The sequence below is a fragment of the Pristiophorus japonicus genome, chromosome 13, assembly GCF_044704955.1.
Source record: "Pristiophorus japonicus isolate sPriJap1 chromosome 13, sPriJap1.hap1, whole genome shotgun sequence".
Lineage (NCBI taxonomy): Eukaryota > Metazoa > Chordata > Chondrichthyes > Pristiophoridae > Pristiophorus > Pristiophorus japonicus.
In genome coordinates this window covers 48,458,433-48,477,971 of record NC_091989.1, presented here as the reverse complement: position 1 = coordinate 48,477,971, position 19,539 = coordinate 48,458,433, and the positions used below count along the sequence as shown (strand labels likewise).

The window sequence follows — 19,539 nt, the reverse complement described above, 5'->3', positions numbered from 1 at the left end:
AGAGTGGACAAGGGAGAACCAGTGGATGTAGTGTATTTGGACTTTCAAAAGGCTTTTGACAAAGTCCCACACAAGAGATTGGTGTGCAAAATTAAAGCACATGGTATTGGGGGTAATGTACTGACGTGGGTAGAGAACTGGTTGGCAGACAGGAAGCAGAGAGTCGGGATAAACGGGTCCTTTTCAGAATGGCAAGCAGTGACTAGTGGGGTGCCGCATTCATGATTTAGATGAAGGAATTGAGTGTAATATCTCCAAGTTTGTAGATGACACTAAACTGGGTGGCGGTGTGAGCTGTGAGGAGGATGCTAAGAGGCTGCAGGGTGACTTGGACAGGTTAGGTGAGTGGGCAAATGCATGGCAGATGCAGTATAATGTGGATAAATGTGAGGTTATCCAGTTTGGGGGCAATGACACGAAGGCAGAATATTATCTGAATGGCGGCAGATTAAGAAAAGGGGAGGTGCAACGAGACCTGGGTGTCATGGTACATCAGTCATTGAAAGTTGGCATGCAGGTACAGCAGGCGGTGAAGAAGGCAAATGATATGTTGGCCTTCATAGCTAGCGGTTTTGAGTATAGGAGCAGGGAGGTCTTACTGCAGCTGAGGCCTCACCTGGAATAATGTGTTCAGTTTTGGTCTCCTAATCTGAGGAAGGATATTCTTGCTATTGAGGGAGTGCAGCGAACGTTCACCAGACTGATTCTCGGGATGTCTGGACTGACATATGAGGAGAGACTGGATCGACTGGGCCTTTATTCACTGGAGTTTAGAAGGTTGACAGGGGATCTCATAGAAACGTATAAAATTCTGACGGGACTGGACAGGTTAGATGCAGGAAGAATGTTCCTGATGTTGGGGAAGTTCAGAACCAGGGGACACAGCCTAGGGATAAGGTGTAAGCCATTTAGGACTGAGATAAGGAGAAACTTCTTCACTCAGAGAGTTGTTAACCTGTGGAATTCCCTACCGCAGAGAGTTGTTGATGCCAGTTCATTGGATATATTCAAGAAGGAGTTAGCTGTGGCCCTTACGGCTAAAGGGATCAAGGGGTATGGAGAGAAAGCAGGAAAGGGGTACTGAAGTGAATGATCAGCCATGATCTTATTGAATGGTGGCGCAGGCTTGAAGGGCCGAATGGCCTACTCCTGCACCTATTTTCTATGTTTCTATGTTTTTAATCTAGATCCAGTAAGTAGTCAAGAAACTAAAACTGTTAAGAACATAAGAACATAAGAAATAGTAGCAGGAGTAGGCCATTTGGCCGCTCGCGCCTGCTCCACCATTCAATAAGATCATGGCTGATCTGATCATGGACTCGGCTCCACTTCCCTGGCCGCTCCCCATAACCCTTTACTCACTCATCGCTCAAAAATCTGTCTATCTCAGCCTTAAATATATTCAATGACCCAGCCTCCACAGCTCTCTGGGGCACACAATTCCACAGATTTACAATCCTCTGAGAGAAGAAATTCCTCCTCATCTCAGTTTTAAATGGGCGGCCCCTTATTCTAAGACTATGGGCCCAAGTTTCCACATGATTCGCGCCTGATTTTTAGGAGCAACTGGTGGAGAACGGACTATTTTAGAAATCGCAATTCTTCACATTTTTTTTTCTGCAGTTCTAGTCAGGTAGAACAGTTCTAGTTTAGAACAGAATTTTTTCTTCAAAAGGGGGCGTGTCCGGCCACTGACGCCTGATTTGAAAGTTTCCACAGTGAAAACGTACTCCAAACTAAAGTAGAATGGAGCCAGTGAAGATTTTTGTAGAACTGAAAAAACCTGTTCTACACATTAAAAAATCAGGCGCAGGTTACAAATTAGGCGCCCAGAACGAGGTGGGGGGGGGGGAGGGGGGGGAAGGGAACTCATTAAATTCGACAATAAATCCTTATTTATATTTCTACAAATATTATACAAATAAATCCAACCTGAATAAACATTTATAAGCCAAGAAAAGATTAAATAAACCATCTTCCTACCTGTGTGAAAGTGCTTTAGCCAGGGAGAATTCTGCAGCCGTTCGTGCCGCTGAGAGAGAGGGAGAGGGGGAGAGAGGGAGGGAGGGGGAGAGAGGGAGGGAGGGGGAGAGAGGGAGGGAGGGGGAGAGAGGGAGGGAGGGGGAGAGAGGGAGGGAGGGGGAGAGAGGGAGAGAGGGAGAGAGAGAGAGAGAGAGAGAGAGAGAGGGACAGGGGAGGAGGGAGAGGGGGAGGGAGGGAGAGGGGAGAGGGGGAGGGGGGGGGAAGGGGGGGGGTCGGGGAACAGGAGCGGGTGTCGGGTCGGGGAGGGGGGAGCGGGTGTCGGGTCGGGGGGGTTGGGTGGGAGCGGGTGTCTGGTCTGGTCGGCGAGGAGCGGGTGTCGGGTCTTGTCGGGGGCGGGGAGCAGGAGCTGGCCGTGGGAGGAGCCTCATTCACGCAGCCCCAGTGAGGCCATTCAGCCAGGGCTAGGGGCTGCGTGCTTCGGGCCCCTCCCACACAGTTCGGCGCCTGGAGCTACTGCACTTGCGTGCCGACTGTAGCGCGCATGTGCAGAGGTCCCGGCACTGTTTTCAGCGCTGGGACCTGGCTCCGCCCCCCCCCACAGCTCGTGCTGGCTGCGCCGAGTGCCACAGGACCTGTAAGTAGGTGGAGAATACCGAGGATTTTTTTAGGCGCTGTTTTAGGCGCGAAAAACGGGCGCCCAGCTCGGAGGGGCACCCGTTTTTTTTCTTGTGGAAACTTGGGCCCTATGTCCCCTAGTTTTAGTTTTCCCTTTGTGTGGAAATATCCTCTCTGCATACACCTTATAGAACCCCTTCATTATCTTATATGTTTCAATAAGATCACCTCTCATTCTTCTGAACTCCAATGTGTATTGACCCAACCTACTCAACCTATCCTCGTAAGTCAACCCCTTCATCTCTGGAATCAACCTAGTGAACCTTCTCTTAACAGTTTCCAATACAAGTATATCCTTCCTTAAATACGGAGACCAAAACTACGCAGTACTTCAATGTGACCTCACCAATATCCTGTACAGTTGTAGCAGGACTTCTCTGCTTTTATACTCCATCCCCCTTGCAATAAAGCCAACATTCCATTTGCCTTCCTGATTACTTGCTCTACCTGCACACTAACTTTTTGTGTTTCATGCACAAGAACCCCCAGGTCCCTCTGTACTGCAGCACTTTGCAATTTTCCTTCATTTAAATTATAATTTGCTTTTCTATTTTTTTCTGCCAAAGTGGATAACCTCACATTTTCCCACATTATACTCATCTGCCAAATATTTGCCCACTCACTTTGCCTGTTATATCCCTTTGCAGATTTTTTGTGTCCTCACAATTTGCTTTCCCACCCATCTTTGTATCATCAGCAACTTAGCTACATTACATTCGGTCCCTTCATCCAAGTCATTAATATAGATTGTAAACTATGTTTCTTAAATACAAATGTAATTAACTTTTTAATTAAATAGAACAAAGTCATATCGGGATGTCAGTATAGGTAGTGTGCCGCAACTGCAGCATGTGGGAGTTTGTGGAGAGCATTGCGATCCCAGACAACCATGTTTGCAGTAAGTGCCTGCATCTTGAGGAACTTCAGCTCAGAGTTGTTGAGCTGAAGTCTGAAGTGCAGATATTGCGAGGCATCAGGGAGGGGGAGAGTTACCTGGACACTTTAATCCAGAGGCAGTCACACCCCTTAGGTTAGGTAGTGGTACAGGTCTGGTTAGTGGTCAGGGACAGGAGGATGTGACTACAACTCGGGCAGATAAGGGGACCCCAGGTGCAGTGCTGGAGGAGCTTCTGTATTTGTCCTTATCTAACAGGTTGAGGTTCTTGTTGCCTGTGTGGATGAGAGAAAAGCCTGCAGGATGGATGAGCAAGCTGACCATGGTGCAGGAGGTCATTCAAGTGGGGGGAGTGAAAGAGAATTTAGTTGTGATAGGGGACAGTATTGTCAAAGGGATAGATACTGTTCTCTGCAGCCGCGACCAGGAGTTCCGAAGGTCATGTTGCCTGCCAGAGTTAAAGACATCTCCTCGTGGCTGGAGAAGAACTTGGAGTGGGAAGGGGAGGATTCAGGTGTTGTGGTCCACATAGGTACAAACAACATAGGTAGAGTACGGAATGAGGTTCTGCTGAGAGAGTTTGAGGAGTTGGGGTCCAAATTAAAAAGCAGAACCTTGAAGGTAATAATCCCTGGATTGTTACCTGAGCCATGTGCCAATTAATATAGAGATAAGCAGATTAGAAGGTTAAATGCATAGCTCAAAGAGTGATGTGGAAAGAAGGGCTTTTGCTTCATGGGGCACTGGGGAAAGGGGGATGGGCTCCATTTAAACCGAGCTGGAACCAGTGTCCTGGCAAATCGAATAAATAGGGCAGTAGACAGGGCTTTAAACTAATGGAGGGGGGGTAACAAAAGTAATAGGGCTTTAGTGACTAAGGTGACATCAGGGAAGAATAGAAAAAAGTCAAAGCTAAAGGCACTATATCTGAATGCGCGAAGCATTCGCAACAAAATAGATGAATTAATAACACAGATAGAAATGAATAGGTTTGATCTAATAACCATTACGGAGATGTGATTGCAAAGTGACCAAGGTTGGGAACTAAATATTCCAGGATACTTAACTTTTAGAAGAGATAGGCAAAATGGAAATGGAGGAGGGGTAGCCCTGATAATAAAGGATGGGATAAAGACAGTGGAGAGAAAGGATCTTCGCTCCGAAAATCAAGAAGTTGAATCAGTTTGGGTGGAGTTAAGAAACGGCAAGGGGCAGAAAACATTGGTGGGAGTTGTTTATAGACCCCCAAACAGTGGTGATAATGTAGGGCACAGTATAAATCAGGAAATTAGAGGTGCATGTAACAAGGGCAATACGGCAATCATAGGGAACTTTAATCTATATATGGACTGGGCAAACCAAATTTGCAGTAATAATGTGGAGGACAAATTTATGGAATGCATACAAGTTACTTTCCTAGATCCGTATGTTGAGGAAGCAACATGGGAACAGGCGATTTAAAATCTAGTATTGTGTAATGAGAAAGGGTTAATTAATAACTTTGTAGTAAAGGGCCCTTAGGGAAGAGTGACCATAATGTGATAGAATTTTATATTAAGTTTGCAAGTGATTTTGTTAAATCCAAAAGTAGGGTCTTCAATTTAAACAAAGCAAGCTATGTAAGTATGAGGGGCGAATTGGCTAAGGTAGATTGGGAAACTGCATTAAAAGGTATGATGGTAGACAAGCAATGGCTAGCATTTAAAGAATTATTACATAATTTACATTCCTTGTAAGGCACAAAAAACCCACAGGAAAAGTGGTCCAACCGTTGTTAACAAGGGAAGTTAAAGATAGGATTAGATCAAACGAAGGGGCTTATGTTGCCAAAAAGAGCAGTAAGCCTGAGGATTGGGAGGATTTTAGAATTCAGCAAAAGAGGACCAAAAAATTGATAAAGAAAAGGAAAATAGAATATAGAGTAAACTAGCGAGAGACATAAAAACAGACTGTAAAAGCTTCTATAGGTATGTAAAAAGGAAAAGTTTGGCAAAAAGTAAATGTGGGTCCCTTACAGGCTGAGACAGGAGAAATTATAATGGGGAATAAGGAAATGGCAGAGAAATTAAACAAATACTTTGTGTCTGTCCTCACAGAAGAAGATGCAAAAAACCTCCCGGAAATAGTGGAGAACCAAGGGTCTAGCGAGAATGAGGAACTGAAAGAAATTAGTATCCGTTAAAAAAAATAGTACTGGAGAAATTAATGGGACTGAAAGCCAATAAATCCCCAGGACCTGGTGACCTACATCCCAGGGTTTTGAAAGAGGTGGTTATAGAGATAGGGCCAGATTTGCAACCGGGTTTTCGCTGCGATTTGACCCTCCGCGGCGAAAACCCGGTCGGCGGGATCCTCCGGTACCTGTTGCGGCGGCGCTTCCAAGTAGCGCTGGGGAGGGGTGCGCCGACGTGCAACGATGCAGATTGCATTTGCGTTGTACTTTCGGCACTCTCCCGACCCGTACGCCGCGCCCAGAAGCAACCGGTCAAACCTGTCGGTGCAGCCTTGCCAGCAGCAGTATGAAAACCTGCAAAAAAGGTAAGTTAAAGTTTTTATTTTTAAATTTTTTTGTCAGCGATTCGATACATAATGGTCGTGTAAATGTTTTTTTGAGTGTTTTTGGAATGTTTTTTGGAATTTTTTGGGGTTTTTGTTTTTCCCCCTCCCAAGGCCTTTCTCACAGCGGTCCTGGTCCCGGACTAAAGTTGCCGAAACTCGCAGTTTGCGCCGCGAATCGTTGTGCAACACCTCCTTTACCAATGCAGGCTGAAAGTTCGACCTAAAAATGGTAGCGCAGTGAAAACATTAATTTTGCCATAAAACTACCGTTTTCGCCAAAAACTGAAAATCTAGCCCAAAGTGGATGCATTGGTTGTCATCTTCCAAAATTCCATAGATTCTAGAATGGTTTCCACGGATTGGAAGGTAGTAAATGTAACCCCATTATTTAAGAAACGAGGGAGAGAGAAAACGGGGAACTACAGACCAGTGAGCCTGACATCAGTAGTAGGGAAAATGCTAGAATTTTCTATTAAAGATGTGGTAACAGGCCACTTAGAAAATAATAATAGGATTGGACAGAGTCAACACAGATTTATGAAAGAGAAATAGTGTTTGACAAATCTGTTGAGGTTTTTGATGTAACGAGCAGAGGGGGAACCAGGGGATGTGGTGTATTTGGATTTTCAGAAGGCATTCAGTAAGGTGCCACACAAGAGGTTATTAAACAAAATTAGGGCTCATGGGATTGGGGGCAATATATTAGCATGGATTGAGGATTGGTTAATAGACGGAAAACAGAGCGTAGGAATAAACGGGTAATTTTCGGTTGGCAGACTAACTAGTGGGGTACCGCAAGGATCAGTGCTTGGGCCTCAGCTATTCACAATCTATATCAGTGATTTGGATGGGGACCAAATGTAATATATCTAAGTTTTCTGATGATACAAAAGCTAGGTGGGAATGTAAGTTGTGAGGAGGCTGCAAAGAGACTTCAAGGGGATATAGACAGGCTAAGTGAGTGGGCAAGAACATTGCAAATGGAATATAATGTTGAGAAATGTGAAGTTATCCACTTTGGTAGGAAAAATAGAAAAGCAGAGTATTTTTAAATGGTGAGAGATTAGGAAATGTTGGTGTTCAGAGGGACCTGGGTGACCTTGTACACAAATCACTAAGTTAACATGCAGGTACAGCAAGCAATTAAGAAAACAAATGGTATATTGATCTTTATTACAAGAGGATTTGAGTACAAGAGTAAAGACGTCTTGCTGCAATTGTATAGGGCCCTGGTGAGACCACACATGGAGTATTGTGTATAGTTTTGTTCTCCTTACCTAAGGAAGGATATACTTGCCATAGAGGGAGTGCAACAAAGGTTCACCAGACTGATTCCTGGGATGGGGTGGTGGGGGGGCGACGGGAGTGCCCTATGAGGAGGGATTGAATAGACTGGGCCTATAGTCTCTGGAATTTAGAAGAATGAGAGATGATCTCATTGAAACATACAAAATTCTTACAGGGCTTGACACTTTAGATCAGAGAAGATGTTTCCCCTGTCTAGAAGCAAGAGACGGCCATTTAGGACTGAGGTGAGGCGAAATTTCTTCGCTCAGAGGGTGGTAAATCTTTGGAATTCTCTACTCCAGAGGGCTGTGGAGGCTCCGCTGTTGAATACATTCAAGACAGAGATCGATATATTTTTGGATATGAAGGATTATGGGGACAGTGCAGGAAAGTGGTGTTGAGGTAGAAGATCAGCCATGATCTTATTGAATGACAGAGCAGGCTCGAGGAGCCACATAGCCTACTCCGGCTCCTATTTCTTATGTTCTTATGACAACTAGGTATGGGCAATAAATGCCAGCGAGGCCCAGCGGTGCAGACTCGAAGGGCGAATGGCCTACGACTGCTCCTATTTTCTATGTTTCATATCCTGAGAATGCATTTTTAATAAGTGCTGGAAATGCTCATTGTATAAGTTTATCCACTTGGAAAGCTTGTGGTTCAGAAGTAATTTGTCTCCAATAGTAACAGAAAATTAATACCAAAGAGCGGCTCCTGATGTTCAGCTTTTCTTAGAAAATTGAACTCATTCTCGGCGGGAATTAACTGTATTTCTACTTTAACATATCCTTTTAAAGAAGCTTTGCATTTCCAGCGAAATAATAATTGCGTTGGATAAACAAATGATTTAGAGCTATTTTGTAAACTTTATAATCTTTCTACAAATTGGTTTTATCTGCTATTCATTACATTTTTGATATTTGTAAACTGGTTCTTGTATGTTTCAGACCGCAGCTGCTATTGTGTTAAAAAATAGTTTGGAACATAAACTTGAAATAATCTATGATCCAAGGCTTCGAGAAAGAGTAAGTATCAAACATATAAAATTAACAGAAATTTTAAATAGGTTGACAAATGATTTCAAGAAAAATGTGAAACAATTTAATTTTCATAGAATCTGTTGTAAAATATTGCGCTTAAGCTAAAATAGTTTATGTAGCTGGCATTGGCTAAAATAAACTCATCAAAAAGCTAAATAGCTCTGCAACAGACAAAAAAAACTGTCTTGTATCAGGAGACAGTGCAGCTACCCAAACTCCCAGCTCATGAACTTGCTTTTTCTTTATTCTCTTGCAATTCTCTTCCCTGTAACTTCTTGATAGTATTCCTGTATATAGACCCATAAAAATGCTCCAAGAAAGTGAGGAATCTATTCAATTGCTGTGTTGTTTCACTCGGCGAGTAAAACATCCATTAAGTGTTGTGCAAACCATAATTTAGTTTATGAAGTAAAAACAGTAAATGTTGGAAATAGGCCAGGTCAGCAGGTCAGGTAGCATCTGTGGAGAGAGAAACAAAGTTATTTCAGGTGGATGAACTTTCTTCTGAAGTGGAAGAAGTTTGAGATTTAACAGTTTTTAAGTAAGTAGAGAGGTAGGAAAAGAAAGGGGAGGAGGAAAGAACAAAAGGGAAGGTCTGTGATAGGGTGGAAGGCAGGAGTGATTAAATGACAAAAGGGACGATGGTGCAAGGCAAAGGGGGGCGATAATGGTACGAGTAAAGAAACAAAGGATGAGTCGCGAGGAGCTGTATGTGGCAACAGCAGATTCATTACTAGCATCTGCTGTCTGGAAAAAATGGGAGCAGTGGTTATGGTCTGCAGTTATTGAAATCCGAATGTAAAGAAGGGGTGCTGTTCCTCGAGCTTCCATTGAGCTTCATTGTAATAGTGTATGAGGCCAGAGTGGGAGTGAGACGGAGAATTAAAATGGCAAGCTACCGGAAATTATTTCAAGTTATTTGTGTGGCTCACACAAGTCCTAGTGCTTGATTAACTTCTGTATTTGGGAGAGGTGACATTCCAAACTAATACATTCATGAGGGAAACTACATCATGTATGTGTAGAATTTTAAAAGCCTTTGAGCAAATGCCTGATGAGAAGCTCCTTTACAAAGATTAGTGTATATTGAAGATAGACATGGGACATGGATTAATAACTGGCTAAAAAGGAAGGAAGCAAAAGATAATCCCGAGGAGAACTAGATCTAATTAGAAAGAAGGATTTAGTGGGGTGTCCCACTCTTCTGTTCCTGGTATACATAAATGTAGTCTTAACATAAAGTAGACTCACTGAAGACACCTAGCTGGGTGGTAGCGACTCTTAAGAACATGACTAAGATATTACAAGAATAAGTCAAGAGTTTAACTTGTGTTGATCAATGACAAATGAAGTTCAATATAAGCAAATGGAAGATAGTGTATATCGGATGTAAAAATGGAAGGCATGGGGGATAAAACTTTACCAAGACAGGAAGTTGAAAAAGACGTGGATTTATACAGAAGAAGAACAACAGGTGGTCAGCAGGGTGGTTGAAGCCTGGAGAAGTACCACCAGCGCTGCTTCCGCAAGATCCTGCAAATCCACTGGGAGGATAGACGCATCAACGTCAGTATTCTCGCTCGGGCCAACTGACAGCACTGACCACGCTCGACGAGCTCCGTTGGGTGGGCCACATCGTCCGCATGCCTGACACAAGAATCCCTAAGCAAGTGCTCTACTCGGAACTCCTACGCGGGAAGCGAGCCCCAGGTGGGCAGAGGAAACGTTTCAAGGACACCGTCGAAGCCTCCTTGATAAAGTGCAACATCCCCATTGACACCTGGGAATCCCTGGCCCAAGACGGCCCAAAGTGGAGGAAGAGCATCTGGGAGGGCGCTGAGCACCTCGAGTCTCGTCGCCGAGAGCATGCAGAATCCAAGCGCGGATAGCGGAAGGAGCATGCGGCAAACCAGGCTCCCCACCCACCCTTTCCTTCAGCCACTGTCTGCTCCACCTATTACAGAGACTTTAATTCCCGCATTGGACTGTACAGCCACCTGAGAACTCACTTTTAGAGTGGAGGCAAGTCTTCCTCGATTTCGAGGGACTGCCTATGATGATGATGAAGCCAGGACACTGGATTTTTAAAAAACAGCTAAATGCTACAGTGCGGAAGATAGTAAATTTTGTATTTTCGAAGAATGAGATCAATAAGCTAAAAGGCCGCCTTTGATTTGATCCTATCTTGTGATCTATAATTTATCAAAATATGCGGTAACCATTTTGGAATTTGGCAGAATTCAACAGTTTATAATTATGTTGGTCCAGTGGCTTTGTTTCTTTCCTTCCTTCCTTTTTCTTTCCTTGTTCAGTTCAAAAACCTTTTCTTGCATAGAATCTTTGTAAACATTGAAGCTTTGTTATATAATTTCTCCTATTTTCCACCGCTAGTATGTTGGACTCTTAGTTTAACAGTTTAGTTGACTATCTTTTCTTTACAATTTGTGACTCCTCAGTGAGTCAGTTTTAACTTGAACAAGACAAGCAAAAGTAACTTTGTTCTATATTTCCCATCACCATGGCGAAATATGAGGCAGGGTATAATGTTTGTATTGGCTTTCTTGTTATGAACCAAGACCGTGTACTTCCACCACTGTAATATCGCCTGTCTCGGCCCCTGCTTCAGCCAATCTGCTGCTGAAATCCTCCTCCATGCTTTTGTTACCTCTAGACTTGACTATTGCAATGCTTTCCTGGCTTTCACTCAACCTTCAACCTCTGTAAACTTCAGTTCAACCAAAACTCTGCTATACGTTTCCTAACACATACCATCCCAGTTGCCCATCATCCCTGTGCTTGCTAACTTACGTGGGCTCCCAGTTCAGAAACGCTTCAAACTTAAAATTCTAATCCTCGTGTTCATTCTCTCCATGGCCTTGTCCCTCCCTATCTCTGTAACTTCCTCCAGCCCTACAACCCTCCGAGATCTCTGCGTTCCTCTAATTCTGGCCTCTTGTGCATTCCCGATTTCCTTCGTGCCACCATTGGCGACCATGCCTTTAGCTGTTTAAGCCCTAAGTGCTAGAATTTGCTCCCTAAACCTCTGCACATCTCTACCTCTCTCCTCCTTTAAGACGCTCCTTAAAGCCTACCTCTTTAACCAAGCTTTTGGTCACCTGGCCTCGTATCTCCTTCTGTGGCTCGGTGTCAAACTTTGACATAACATTCCTGTGAAGTGCTTTTAGACGTTTTCTACATTAAAGGTGCTATATAAATGCATATTGTTGTTAAGGTCCTAACATTTTACAGGATGGAATATGGGACAGTGTGGCTACAAGGTCCTGAATGGTCCTTTGTCTTCAGATGATACTTTACATCATGAAAATATCCCATAAATTTTTAATAATTGTTAACATTGAGTAATTAAAATACTGGAACATTTCAAGCTTCCATGTGTTGTATTTTTCTAATATTAGAATTATCTACAGCAATATCCCAGAGCTGTGAAATGCAGTTTCGGTAAATATAATTTCTATGTTGTTTGATCTCTTCTAAACTGAATTTATACTTGCAGACATTTATTAATTACTCTGACAAGAGAGAGCTTTATGAATACTTTTGCTACAAATATATATAGGCAAAATTTAAAGCCAGTATAAAATCGGAGGGGTCTTTTACTTCGATCTAATCCACATTAAGGGATATTCCACAGGTGGTTTTAAAAGAGGAGACAGTTATCAGATGATACATAATGATTTTTTTAAAATTAGTTCCTGGGATGTTGGCATCACTGGCAAGGCCAGCATTTATTGCCCATCCCTAATTGCCCTTGAGAAGATGGTGGTGAGTCACCTTGAACCGCTGCAGTCTGTGTGGTGAAGGCACTCCCACAGTACTGTTAGGGAGGGAGTTCCAGGATTTTGATCCAGTGATGATGAAAGAATGGTGATATATTTAAAAGTCAGGATGGTGTGTGACTTGGAGGGGAACCTTCTCGGTGGTAGAGGTCACAGGTTTGGGAATTGCTGTCGAAGAAGCCTTGGCAAGTTGCTGCAGTGCATTTTGTAGATGGTACTCTCTTAGGTAGTCTCTCGGAGTCGAGGATGACTTGCTTCCACACTAAAAATGAGTTCTCATGTGGCTGATGAGTCCTATGCGGGACCTACAGTCTCTCATAGGTGGGGCGGAAGGTGGTTGAAGGAACGGGTGGGTGGGGTGCTTGGGTTGCCATGCGTTCCTTCTACTGTTTATCCTTGGCTTCAGCTTGCTCTCGGCGAAGAAACTCTAGGTGTTTGGTGCCTTCACTTTGTGCGGTTTTGGGCCAGGGATTCCCAGGTGTCGGCGGGGATGTTGCACTTTTTTAAGGAGGCTTTGAGGATGTCCTTAATGCGTTTCCTCTGCCCACCTGGGGCTCGCTTGCCATGTCGTAGCTCCGAGTAGAGCGCTTGTTTTGGGAGTCTCGTATTGGGCATGCGGACGACATGGCCCACCCAACGGAGTTGATCGAGCGTGGTAAGTGCTTCGATGCTGAGGATGTTGGCCTGAGCGAGAACGCTGACATTGGTGTGCTTATCCTGCCAATGGATTTGCAGGATCTTGCAGAGGCAGCTCCAGTGCTTTAAGGTGCCTTGGTCAGTACTTCTCCAGTGCTTTGAGGTGCCTACTGTACATCGTCCATGTCTCTGCGGCATATAGGAGGGCGGGTATCACTATTGCTCTGTAGACCATAAGCTTGGTGCCGGGTTTAAGGTCCTGGTCTTCAAACACTCCCTTCCTCAGGTGATTGAAGGCTGCACTGGCGCTCTGAAGGTGGTGTTGGACTTCGTCATCGACAACTGCCCTTGTTGACAGTAGGCTCCCAAAGTATGGGAAATGGTCCACGTTGTCCGAGGCCCTGTCGTGGATTTTGATAATCGGGGGGCAGTTCTGCGTGGCGGGGCAGGTTAGTAGAGGACATTTGTCTTACAGATGTTTAGTACACTTCAGTGAAGGTGTTGACGATGGCTTAGAGTTCGGATTCCAAGTGTGCAGACGCAGGTGTCGTCTGCATACTGTAATTCAATGACAGAGGATGGGACGACCTTGGATCTGGCCTGGAGACGGCGGAGGTCGAGCAGTTTCCCGTTTGTTCTGTAGATTAGTTCCACTCCAGCGGGGAGCTTACTGAGGGTGGGATGGAGCATTGCAGCAAGGAAGATTGAGAAGAGCGTTGGTGCAATGACACAGCCTTGCTTGACCCCGGTCCGAATGTGAATTGGGTCTGTGATGGATCCGTTGGTCAGGATCACTGCTTGCATGTCGTCATGAAGCAGGCGAAGGATGGTGACAAACCTTTGGGGGCGGCCGAATTTGAGGAGGACCCTCCATAATCCCTCATGGTTGACAGTGCTGAAGGCCTTTGAGGTCAAAGAAGGCCATGTACAGGGGTTGGTGCTATTCTCTTGGATTTGCCGCGCAGTGAAGATCATGTCCATTGTGCCCCTTAATGGGTAGAAGCCACATTGCAACTCTGGGAGGAGTTCTTCAGCCACAGGGAGAAGGCGATTGAGGAAGATTCTTGCGATGACATTCCCTGTTGCAGACAGCAGGGAAATTCCTCTGTAGTTACCGCAATCGAACTTGTCTCCATTCTTGAAGATATTCACGATAACCCTGTGTCTGAGATCCCCTGGCATGCTCTCCTCCTTCCAGATGAGAGAAATGAGATTGTATATTCATGCCAAAAGTGCTTCACCGCCACGTTTTAGTGCTTTGGCGGGGATTCCATCTGCTCCTGAGGCCTTGTTGTTTTTCAGTTGACGGATGGCCTTTTCTACCTCATGTCAGGCTGGGGTTGTGCTGAGATGGTGACGGGTGGCATGTTGTGGGATGGAGTCAAGGATACTCATGTCGAAGACAGTCTCAGTTGAGGAGATCTTTGAAATGCACCTTTCAGCGAGCACTGACTGCCTCTCTGTTGTTGATGAATACCTCTCCATTCTTGGCCAGCAGTGGGGTAGGGCCTTGGGTGCTTGGGCTATAGGTGGTCTTGACTGTACTGAAGAATCCACGCATGCCGTGGTTGCCGGCTAGTTGCTGGATCTCCTGCGCTTTCTCCACCCACCATCTGTTATTTAGGTCGCAAATTTTTTGTTGGACCTCGGCCTTCAGACGTCTGTCGGGCTGCTTTCTTGCTCTTGAGTTGTGTTGCTTTTTCCAGTCCAAGAATGTCTTGCGCTTGCAGCTTATTAGCTCCTGGATCTCTTGGTCATTCTCGTCGAACCAGTCTTAGTGTTTCCTGGTTGAGTGACCGAGCATCTCTTCGCAGGTGCTAATTATGGAGGCCTCGAGGGAAGACCAGGCACTGTGGACATTCTGCATCTCTGGGTCACTGGGAGTCGCCAGGTTGGTAGTGAGACACACTGGCTGAACAAAGCTTTCTTAGCCGAGTCGTGGAGTGCTCCAGCGTGATTTTCCTGCGGCATTGTTTCTGTTGCCGTCGCTGTTTCGGGGCTATGTTGATGGTGATGACAGAGCTGATTAGACGGTGGTTCGTCCAGCAGTTGTCAGTTCTTGTCATAGCGCGGGTGATGCGCTGAAGACCGTAGCGCACTGGTTCCAGGCTAGGGTGATTCGAAGAGTCATGAGGCGTTCGTTTATCCCGCAAGGGGAGTCTCTGAGACGGCCAACTAGTTCACTTTTTATGGTGAAGCCAACACATAAAGGCGGCGATCTTCTTCTGGTTTACCTTTACAGAAGAACGTGTAACCACCATCTTGTTCCTTGAGCTGGCCTTCCCCTGCCCACCGGGTCTCGCTTAGGGCAGCAATCCGTCTGAGCTCACGGGCAACGATAGCAGTAAGCCGTTCCGGTCTGTTGCTGTTGGGGTTGTCCATGATGGTTCTGACTTCCAGGTTCTGAACTTCATTTTGAAGGGTGAGAGATGCATCTGCGTGAATTCTTTTAACGTGGGGTGGCCGTTGCACACCAGCTACCACACGAGCTTGACAGAGCAAGGTCTTGGTCCAGTGGCAAGGGGGTCCAAGACGACTGGAGACTAGGCTCCGTGGTATGGGCCTAGTACATACAAACACACATACTCCTACTGTCCTCCTTCCCACAGGGCCTCTCTCCCTAAGTTTCATAGGACGCTGTGGCGGCCTCAAGAACTTGCTGTTGGCCTGTGCTGTGCCGCTCCTGGGCCACGGCCCTGCTACTGGTCTATGCTGGTACACACTGCTGACATAATGCACTGGTGGCGGAGGGAGTGAATGTTTAAGGTAGTGGATGGGGTATCAATCAAGCAGGCTGCTTTGTCCTAGATGGTGTTGAACTTCCTGAGTGTTGTTGGAGTTGCACTCGTCCAGGCAAGTGGAGAGCATTCCCTCACACTCCTCCCTTGTGTCTTGTACATGGTGGAAAGGCTTTGGGGAGTCAGGTAATGAGACACTCGCTGCAGAATACCCAGCCGATGACCTGCTCTTATGGACTCAGTATTTATGTAGCTGGTCCAGTTAAATATCTGGATAATGGTGACCCCCAGACTGTTGGGGGATTTGGCGATGGTAATGCTGTTGTCACAGGGTGCAGGTTAGACTATCACTTGTTGGAGATAGTCATTGCCTGGCACTTGTGTGATACGAATGTTACTTGCCACTTATCAGCCCAAGCCTGAATGTTGTCCAGGTCTTGTTGCATGTGCACATGGACTGCTTCATTATCTGAGGAGTTGCAAATGGAACTGAACACTGTAATCATCTGTGAATATCCCCACTTCTGACCATGTGACTGAGGGAAGGTCATTGATGAAGTAGCTGAAGATGGTTGTGCCTAGGACTCCTGCACCATTGCTGGGGCTGAGATGATTGACCTCCAACAACCACAGCCATTTCCTTTGTGCTAGGTATGACTCCAGCCAGTGGAGAGCTTTACCCCCATTCCCATTGACTTCAATTTTACTAGGGCCCCTTGATGCCATACTCGGTCAAATGCTGCCTTGATGTTTAGGGCAGTCATTCTCGCCTCATCTCTGGATTCAGCTCTTTTGTCCATGTTTGGACCAAGGCTGTAATGAGGTCTGGAGCCAAGTGGTCCTGGCAGAACCCAAACTGAGCATTAGTGAGCAGGTTATTGGTGAGTAAGTGCTGCTTGATAGCACTGTCGACGGTGCCTTCCATCACTTTGCTGATGATTGAGAGTAGACTGATGGGGTAGTATTTGGATGGATTGGATTTGTCCTATTACTTGTGGCCAGTTTTCCATATTGTTGGGTAGATGCCAGTGTTGTAGCTATACTGGAACAGCTCGGCTGGAGGTGCGCCTAGTTCAGGAGCACAAGTTTTCAGCACAACAGCTGGGTTGTTGTCGGGGCCCCATTGCCTTTACTCTATCTAGTGTGCTCAGCCATTTCTTTATCACGTGGAGTGAATCGAATTGGCTGAAGACTGGCTTCTGTGATGGTGGGGACGTCACGAGGAGGCCGAGATGGATCATCCACTCGGCACTTCTGGCTGAAGGTGGTTGCAAACGCTTCAGCCTGGTCTTCTGTGTGCTGGGCTCTACCATCATTGTCTTCGTGTGCTGGGCTCCGCCATCATTGAGGATGGGGATATACATGGAGCTGCCTCCTCTTGTTAGTTGTTTAATTGTCCACCACCATTCACGACTGGATATATCAGGACTGCAGAGCTTTGATCTGATCCGTTGGTTGTAGGATCACTTAGTTCTGTCTCTTGCATGCTGCCTCTGCTGTATAGTATGCATGTAGTCCTGTGTTGCAACTTCTTCAGGTTGGCACCTCATTTTTAGGTATGCCTGTTGCTGCTCCTGGCATGCTCTTCTGCACTCCTCATTGAACCAGGGTCGGTCCCCTGGCTTGATGGTAATGGTAGCGTGAGGGATATGCCAGGCCCTGAGGTTGCAGATTGTGGTGGAATACAATTCTGCTGCTGCTGATGGCCCACAGCGCCTCATGCACACTCTGATGGATCTGTTCTGAATCTATCCCATTTAGCACGGTAGTAGTGCCACACACCACGGTGGAGGGTGTTCTCAGTGTGAAGACATGATTTTGTCTCCACAAGGACTTTACGGTAGTCACTGCTACCAAAACTGTCATGGACAGATGCATCTGTGACATGTAGATTGGTGAGGACGAGGTCAAGTAGATTTTTCCCTCATGTTGGTTCTCTCGCCACCTGCCGCAGAATCAGTCTGGCAGCCATGTCCTTCAGGACTCGGGCAGCTTGGTCAGTAGTGGTGCTATTGTGCCACTCTTGGTGATGGGCATTGAAGTCCTGCACCCAGAGTATATTTTGTGTCCTTGATACCCTCTGTGCTTCTTCCAAGTGGTGTTCAACATGGAGGAAGGAGTACTGAGGGAGGACAATCTGCTGCATTGTATTAAATTGTACTCAAAAAGCTTGAAAGCTGCTAAGAATTTTTCAACAATGGAATTGTATGATTTTTCTGCTGATCAAAGTAAGAGGACATCAACACTTATAAACCTAAATGGTTACTACGTGTTTATAGTTACCAGGTGAGAAACTGCACAAGATTTATTTCTCACCGTGTATCGAATATTATGCTTTGTAAATAAAATTAAACAAAATAATGATGCAATTGGGGTTCTTAAGTTCTTAACACTGCTCAGTGGGCTAGTGGCCTTCCTAGAAAATCTGATGAGGTGTGTGTTGCATATATTTCTATAGATTCAGTATTTGTTTGAACATGAATCCACAAATATTTCCTGCTAGATCTGCTTGCTCTGCATATGTTTGCCATTAGCATGACTGCCTCAATTCCATAGACATTAGGCTGCAGGATAGTTGTTTTAACACTTATAATTTACAAAGAGGTAAACTAAATTATTTATTTTATGTCTATCTTGCAGTCAAACAAGCCATTCAGTCACACAGCTCAACACATTGAGTGCTGTATGGAATTGAAAGGAGTGTGTACAGGTTTTTCTGTGGAAAGAATGGGTTTCTCTATGAAAGCACAGGAACTTACAGGTCATAGTAGCATACTCCTATTTAATAACTGCTCGGCAATCTTCATGGTATTGCACACGGCATAAACATGAAGTATAATCTTCATGTAAATCAGGAGGGAGATAATTGAAACAGCGCACGTAGACATAATTCAGTTCCAATTTTAAAGTCATGCATTCTGTCCTTTTTTAATATAACGTACTTTGACAAAGCTTATTACAATTTGGGAAGCAATGAAGTAGAGTTGGTTGCAGAATAGGAGTTTGCAGGGAGGTGCAAACTTGAGACATTGGAGTGCCACTACTGGTGGGAGAATGTGATTACAAGATGTTAAATTTACATGGGCAATTTGTATTCTACTTGTGTGCATATGAATTAATAATGAGAAAAAGTTGACTGAGGAAGTGAAACGGGTTACATACTTACAAAAGACGAACATGTAAAATGAAGCAGTTAATTTTGTATATCTTATTCCTTGCACACAAGAAAAGTTCAAAGTTATGCATAAAGTTAATGTAATTATATAAAAACTTGCAATTGCTGAAAGAATAAGTGCACTAAAAGTATTTCATTTTTAAATTACAGCCACATATTTGCAACTTTAATGCCATTTTTGTTAATAGAAATATGGGATCGTTGAAGGAAAGCCACTGAGCGAATTAAGGGCATTGGCAAAAGCTGCAGGACAGAAGTGCCCTCATTTTACACCACCAGGAGCAGAGACTGTGGGCGAAGTAAGTCATTTATTGCTGGGTGCATGTTGTAGATCCCAGGCTTGAAACGTATGAACTATTTCACCAAACCATACAGATTTAGATTAGGACTTGGATAGAGTTGATTTAATGAATGTAATTATTATTAAAACAAACTTTTCAGGCTATGCACCTAAAATTGATGATAAATTAATTGGATTCATTTATCCATGACCCATCAAAATAGTTGAGAAATAATAATTAAAGGAATAGACCTGCAAAAGTTGTTTGTATTGCTAACAAGGTATAAAATGACACTTTTGATCTTTTTATATCTCTCTCTTCTTCTATCTCTGTTTGTCAATCTCTGTTAAATATTATACTCCGCCTTGGCTCAGTGTTACTCTTGCCTCTGACAGAAGATTTGGGTTCAAGTTCCACTCCAGAGACTTCAGTAGATAATCTAAGCTGACACTTCAGTGCTGTACTGTCGGAGG

The 19,539-nt window shown here is 44.8% G+C and overlaps 1 protein-coding gene across 2 annotated transcripts in view; it reads left to right on the top strand.

Moving 5' to 3' along the window:
• Positions 1 to 19,539, top strand: part of tigara (TP53 induced glycolysis regulatory phosphatase a) — a 42,352-nt gene that overhangs the window by 11,112 nt on the left and 11,701 nt on the right. For both annotated transcript variants that reach the window (XM_070897426.1, XM_070897425.1), the window contains exons 4-5: positions 8,347 to 8,424; positions 18,974 to 19,084. In XM_070897426.1, coding sequence (XP_070753527.1) covers positions 8,347 to 8,424; positions 18,974 to 19,084 — 189 coding nt within the window. The remainder of the gene's footprint in view (positions 1 to 8,346; positions 8,425 to 18,973; positions 19,085 to 19,539) is intronic.